General features: G+C 60.7%; 3 protein-coding genes across 3 annotated transcripts; 1 reads left to right on the top strand and 2 right to left on the bottom strand.

Annotated features, from left to right (window-relative positions):
- Positions 1 to 317: 317 nt before the first annotated feature.
- PAN0_009c3755 (uncharacterized protein) lies at positions 318 to 2,074 on the bottom strand (the record flags this gene model as incomplete). The annotated part of the gene is made up of 2 exons (XM_014800715.1): positions 318 to 1,237; positions 1,420 to 2,074. 2 exons carry the CDS (start codon positions 2,072 to 2,074, stop codon positions 318 to 320), a joined length of 1,575 nt encoding a protein of 524 aa, XP_014656201.1.
- Positions 2,075 to 2,853: 779 nt separating this feature from the next.
- On the top strand, positions 2,854 to 4,524 carry PAN0_009d3754 (uncharacterized protein; the record flags this gene model as incomplete). Its single annotated transcript, XM_014800714.1, has 1 exon — positions 2,854 to 4,524. The coding sequence occupies one exon, from the start codon at positions 2,854 to 2,856 to the stop codon at positions 4,522 to 4,524; it is 1,671 nt and encodes a 556-aa protein (XP_014656200.1).
- A 1,043-nt stretch (positions 4,525 to 5,567) lies between these two features.
- On the bottom strand, positions 5,568 to 6,260 carry PAN0_009c3753 (uncharacterized protein; the record flags this gene model as incomplete). Its single annotated transcript, XM_014800713.1, has 2 exons — positions 5,568 to 5,831; positions 6,006 to 6,260. The coding sequence occupies 2 exons, from the start codon at positions 6,258 to 6,260 to the stop codon at positions 5,568 to 5,570; spliced, it is 519 nt and encodes a 172-aa protein (XP_014656199.1).
- Positions 6,261 to 6,618: the final 358 nt, after the last annotated feature.

Here is a 6,618-nt window from a genome sequence, read left to right as displayed (position 1 = left end):
CCTCTGCCACTTTTGCATTTCATCAACTGTATTTCTACACTCCTTTCGTCATCGTCCACCCTTCCCACCCCCTCGCGCAAGCATCTTTTTGCACACGTCCCACGCTCTCTTGCTAATACCACACTGTGTTCACCCTCGTTCAACGCACGATGCGAATTCACTTCAACCTCTCACAGCACATCCTCTCGAGCACGTGTCGCAATCGGGGTTTCGCAGGATTAAATTAATGAGCACGGAGCGGAGCTAGAGCTGAACGGCAGCACGGCTAATGTACAAACGCAGACACGGAGCAAGGAGCGAGAAACGTAGAGTCGCGATCAGGCCACCAGCGAGGCGAGCAGGCCGGGCCAGTCCATGCCGGCTTCGGCCTTGACATGGTGGCCCGCAGCCAGCATGCTAGACGCATCGAGCGCCGCGCTGTCGTCTTGGATGTGAAGCTGCATCGGCTCTTCGATCTCAATGTCGAGGTCGACCAGGTCAAACGGCGACGAGCCCACGCTGCCCTCCGAGTGCGACGACGCATCCGTGGTGGCGAGGCTCGTGTCGGCGCTGTCCGCCTCCGCATCTTGCGCCTTGCCGTAGATGTCCTCGAGCATCGCGTCGGTGGCAAGCTCCCACACGCTCCTCTCGCTGGGCAGCAGGGCAGAGTTGAGCAGAGCGAACCGCTGCTGCGCGTCTTGCTCCTTGCTGCCGTCGATGTCGGTCGGGGCCAAGCTGATCGTGTTGAACTTGAACGGGTCGCCGTGGCTCATGTCGCTGGCCGTGCTCGCGTCGTGCGCACCCGCAAAGACGGTGCTCAGGCCTGCGAGGCCACCTGCAGCGGCTTCTGCTGATCGCAGAGCGCCGCCTGCTGCTGCTGCTGCATGCACCTCGCCCACAGATACAAATGGAGTCGAGGCGGCAGGCGCCGAGGCACCTTGATCTTGAGCCGCAGCCGCCGCGTCACTGTTGGCGAACTTGGCGTCGAGGTCGATAAAGTGGGAGAGGATAGCTTCAGCTTCAACGGCAGCGCGGCTTGCCTTCGCTTCGGCGGCAGGCTCACACAGAGCGCTGCGGGAGTCGGCCGCGATCGACGACGGCTGCTCTGCGGCGGAGACGCTAATCTGGTTGGCGAGCGGGTATCCTTGTGCGACGATGCTGCTGCCGTTGGCATCGACATTGCTTCCGACCTTGGGCACGGCAGAGGCTCCGTTGCCAGCGACACCGTCGAACGGAGTGAAGACGTCCGCTGCTGGGACTGCTCGAGCTCGGCATCTCGGTCAAGAGATGGTGCGTCAGAGCAGGTCGCCTCCGCTGCAGGGAGGCGAACGTCTTCGTTCGAGGATTGCTGGGCAGGAGTGCCGGGCGAAAGGGTAGAGGAAGCGGTCGATGCCGGCGCTGCAATCGGCACGGACAAGGAACCATCTCGCGAGGCCAGACCGGCGTTCTGCAGAAGTGCAGACGCGAGATCGGCGGACGACTCTGCAGCAAGCTGCGGAGCCGTCGACGAAGTGGAGGAGGCGGCGTTAGCCGATGAAGCGGAAGGGAGGGAGACAGAGGATGATGATGACGACGACGACATGAGTAGCGGAACAAGGGACGGGGCGACGGTGCGGAGGATGGTCTCGAGCGTGTGTACACGGATCTGAGCTTCTTTGAGCTTGGACTCGAGGGACTGGCGGACGAGCTGATCTTGGTCACGCTGTTGGCGAAGGAGGGTGTTCTCGGTCTTGAGCGCGTTGATGGAGCCTTCGAGCTGCTCCATATAAGCCTTCTTGCGTTCGCGCGAGTACTGTGCGGAGAGACGGTTTCGGGCTTGACGGGCTTCGAGACGAGCCTTGCGCTCCTCGTCGCTGGCCTTTCTGCGACCGCCAGTGTTGGCAGCCTTTGAGGGAGAGTTGGAAGCGGACGAGGATTCGTCCAGGTCGTTCTCTTCGTCGTCGTCGTCCTCGTCGTCGTGGGACTCGTCCATCTTGCGCTTCTTTGCGCTCGATGTCGAATCGGGGAGACGAGAGGAGGATGGCGTCGCTGACGACGACGACGACGGGGCCGTGGGCGCGGCAAGGGATGATGGCGATGCAACTACAGCCGACATGGTGAGGTGGTTGTGTTGGTGGTGATGACGATGACAGGGAACGTTTGGTCGGGTCGATGAGTTGGAAGAACGAACGACGACACGAGAGGATGCTCTCCAGCGCTCAGCGAAGAGGAGGAGATGGCCTAGAGGAGGAGGTGGCGCGATGAGTTGTTGGAAGGGTGACGACGTGGAAGGAAGAGGAGAGTAGGGACCCTAGGCGTTGAAGCAGAGGGGGCGGCAGAGAGATGCAGTGTTCGATGGTGGTTGATTACAGTCGCTCTGCCAGAGAGGAAGGTGAATACGTGGAAGGTTGAGGGCGGCGCGGTCGAGAAGGAGGAGGGGGAGGAGACGGGTGGTGGTGGTAGAGAGGTGTGTTGGACGTGGCTGAGTTGCGGGGGATTTGGGGATGCGTGCAGTCGAGCCAGAGTGAGCTGGAGCCCGAGTGAGCGGGGCTGCGAGTGCCACGTCGACAGCTGCGCCCGCCCTGCATGCGTGCGGGACCCTCGGGCTGTGCTGCTCCGCACCCATGGATCGACGTGGAAGCCTCTGCCGAAAATTAGGCTTTTCTCGCGCGAGTCCTTTGACAGATCGCCGATTCCACGAGTGTGAGATCGTCAGTAACATTCCGGCTGCATTTTCGCAGATTTTTTGGCGCGGCTTCACTGCAAGATGATGCTGCTCTGCTTCCACCAAATTTCTCAGGCCTGTGTGCGACAGCGGCGATGCGCGCGGCAAGCTCGGATGCTGACAACCGGGGCCCTGGACCCTGCACGCAATGTTTTGGCTGCTCAGCGTCGATGCTTCCAGCTGCTGATATCGACACTTCGTCTTATGCCGCCATCTGCTTTTGCGAGCGTAGCAACTGGCTGTCAACATCTCTGGATTGCAGAAGAAACGGCATTGCACAGAACTACAAATGGAGGCTGCGTAGCCTGCCAGGCCTCGCCATGATCAAGATGCAACGACCCACCCTGCCAAGGGTGTACAGTGGGGCGCGGAATGCGCTCTTTGACGATGTGCAAGATATGCTGCGCACAGAGCATGCCGAGGCTTCAGCTCCGCCTCCGCCTTTTGTCGTCGCCGGCTCCGCTGCCGCCCTCACTACGGCTGCTACTCTCGCTCTGGCCCAAGCGAATGCAGGCAGCAATGCCGCTTCCGAGTGCGGGGTGCCTGCATATGCACCACCGCTTCGTCAGCGCGTCATCGGCTTCTACGAGAGACACACCGAACTCACCGACACTCTCGAATCTCTGGGAGATGTAGCTGCCAGCCTTGACGCGGTGCAGCACGATATCTTTGCCATCACAGGCAAGGTCAAGAGTCAGGAAGTGCGGCTCAAGACCTTGCAAGCTGTGTCGAGCGAGAAGCGCCAAGCGCACGCCAAGATGGGCAGCACACTCGCCAAGCGCATCATGAACAAGCGCGGAAGCCGATCGCGGCTGCTCGTCCAAGCATACGACGAGGCCGAACAGGCCGCAGCCCAACAAGCCGCTCACGAAGCGGAACTCGAGAAGAACAGAGCAGCGCTAGCCTCGAAGATCACTGCTAAGAGCCGGCTCGAAGGGGACTTGGTCGAATACACACGCGTAGCCAAAGAGCTCGACGAGATCGACAGCACGTTGTTCGATGGCGTCACGCCCGAATTCCCCACGGAGGACGTGGCCGAGTTCGAGGTCAAGGTGTGGACGCAAGTCCAAATCTTCATGCAAGCCGAAACCAACCGCGAGAAGCGCGCGCGACAGATGCTCAAAGAAGCCTCGCCGCTGCTCGTCTCTGTGCTCAAAGACGTTCAAAAGGCGCTGCAGTTCTGCATCGAATCAGGCGTGGCGTCCAACAAAAAGTACACGCGGGAGCTCACGACGAACAATTCGTCTCGGTCGACGGTGCGTGCCACGCAGCCGCTGGTGCTGCGTGCCAAGACGAGCTCAGGCAAGCTCTTCACCACGCTCGCCAAAGCGAGGGGCAGCCAGATGCTCGTGGGTCGTCCGCCCGACTTTCGGCTGATCGAGCTGCACCTCATGCCGGGCAGCAAGAATGCCAACGCGGTCGACGAGCGCGGCCTGCACAAGTCGCTCGAGACGTCGTATGCGCAGGCAAAGGCGCTCGACTCCTATCTCAAACGCGAGATCGCCACCAGCCTCGAGCGGCAGAAGAAGCTCACTGCCGAGACTGTCAAGCTGCAGAGCACGGTCAAGCAGGCCATGGGGCATCTGCGAAGCGTCCGTCGCGGCATTGTCATGGCGGTTTTTCGAGAAGAAAGTTGGAGGCAGGGACAAGCGACTGGCGCTTCACAGTCGGAAGTCGGAATGGGCAGTGAGGAGCTAGCGGCGAAGAATGCAAAGAACCCGATGATCTCCAAGCATCTCAACGAAGACTTGCGCAAGGAGGCACTCGTGCGCCTGCGCAGGCTCGTCGCCCTACCCGATCCTGAGTCGGACGACGACAATCTGTACCCCATGATCGCCTGATGATAGCCACCAGCAACGCAGACTTGCACGGAGACATCCGCACCTGCAAATATCATACCCCGCGTGACCATCATCCGTACCAAGACACTCGGCTCGAGCGCTTCCAGCACGAGGAGTATGGTGAGCTGTTTGAGATGATGCGAGGGGGATAAGCGGCTCGACTCGCTCGACCAGCGCTGTTGGTTTGTGCATGTGCCTTGTGCCTGCATGAATCGGCGGGGCTGGTCGTACCCCCGCATTTTCGTGGATCGTCAGGGCGAGACCAGAACTTATTCGCGATCCCCACCAAACTGCCGGCTGTGCGAGATACCGACGCAAGCTTCCCCGCGAGCTCACCCGATGGAAAGCCTGTTTAATCCGCACCCCCAACCATCTGGCAGAGCGGGGTACGACGGGGCCCCGCATTTTCGTGGATGCAGGAATCTCGACCACCATGGACCATGGTGCGCGGACGTGCATCGGAACCCGCTTGCCGCAACGGGGACGGCTCGGGTAATCCGTTAAGCCTGATCGTACGCAGGGGGACGTCGAGGCGATCCTGAATCGTCTTTGCAGTCGCCGACATCTCGCTAACGATGTGAATCAAGGGCTTGACGCCAACTCTGCACGGAGTCCGTGATGAGGGATCCGGTTTGAAATTCAGCTGGAGGCTGCCCATCTTGCACCGTTTAGCCGAAAGCAGAGCAGCGTCCCAGCATGCAGTCGTTGCGAAGAGCGAGCGCTACGACTGGCATAGAGACTCAGGAGAGGCCGATACAGTACTGCAAGGCAAGACGTTGATCTGCGTTTGGTATTGCCGAAGCAGCGACGCAACTCAACAATCGTACCTGTCTCTCTAGGTATGAATGGATTCGCCGAAGAGGATCGAGGCTGACACACAGGCGAGGGGATGGAGCCACGCTGCCAAGTCGAGTGGGGGCACCAACGCCAAGGACTCGCTTCCTCCACCTCGCAGTGAGAGCCCGGCAGCCTGTGCAGCGCACAAGGCATTGTTGACCGGTGCGAGGAGGCAAGGAACGAGAGTGACAGGCCCCAGGCCTAAGTTACGACTGGTGCGGGTAAGTTGGAGCAGCGCCAAGAACTCCGAGGTGCATGATTTCAGACTGCGCCGACGCTTTTGCCTGTCGACGCGCGTCGACCCTGTGCGACACTCTGGCGGCGCTTTTCGACACGGCGTTCGAGCGGTTTCGTTCTGTTTGCTCGAACAGAGGCGCCAGGCCTGGACCCCACCCCGCTCCAAGGCAAGGCCGTTTGGGCGATTTCCAATTTTGGCCTTTTTCCGCATCGCCTGCTGCAACGTGGCCAGCCTCGGATGTGGGGTTGACAAGCACGTCAGTCGTGCCCAGAAGCTCGCGTGGATTTGGGCGACTCATGCAGACGCTTGGCCGTCACAGCCTCGTCGCTCTAGAGCGCGTTTGCCGCCAACACCTCTTCGGCCTTCTAGCCGCGCCGCGTCAGTCGCCCTGATACACAGAATAGACGAAATGGTGAGCTGGGACCAGAGGGACGGACGCCGACGGACCATGAGCGGCAGGGTAGCGCCGTTGCAGCGGTCCAGCCGTGGCCCGTCTGTTATCTTGCTGCCGTATCAAAGCAATGTTGCGTGCGGCGCTCGATGAGCCGCGGATGTCTCCGTTGGGTGACGGCAGAAGCAAGCCCCTTCCGGGTCGGATGGCGTCCGTGCCGGTCTGTCTCCCTTGGGCTCTACACTGGTGTGCTGCGACAGTAAGCGACATGCAGCGCCATGCAGCGCCTTCATCTCGCGTGCTTACCCACTGTTGTCGCTCATCTCCGTGCTCATTGCCACGCCACTCGCTCGGCAAAACCATGACCGAGTCCCTTGGCGTCCGTGTCCCGCACCGATCTGCCCTCCAACACCGGCGACCCCTCCGCCCCAGCCTTATCGAGCCGGATCTATCTCGACATCGCAGCTCGAGCCAAGCTCTTCTCGATTCCGGACATGCACCAATCTCAGTCTCGCCATGATTGCTTTGCAAAAGACTTGATCTTGACGGCCAAACGAGGATGAAGATCCAGTCGGAGCCTGGAACGTCTTTCCGACGGCGTACGAGGGGGGGGGGGGGTTCTGGAAGC

The sequence above is a fragment of the Moesziomyces antarcticus genome, assembly GCF_000747765.1.
Source record: "Moesziomyces antarcticus DNA, scaffold: scaffold_v10009, strain JCM 10317, whole genome shotgun sequence".
Classification (NCBI taxonomy): domain Eukaryota; kingdom Fungi; phylum Basidiomycota; class Ustilaginomycetes; order Ustilaginales; family Ustilaginaceae; genus Moesziomyces; species Moesziomyces antarcticus.
Note: the sequence above shows the minus strand (reverse complement) of the source record. Positions and strands in the feature narration are given on the sequence as shown.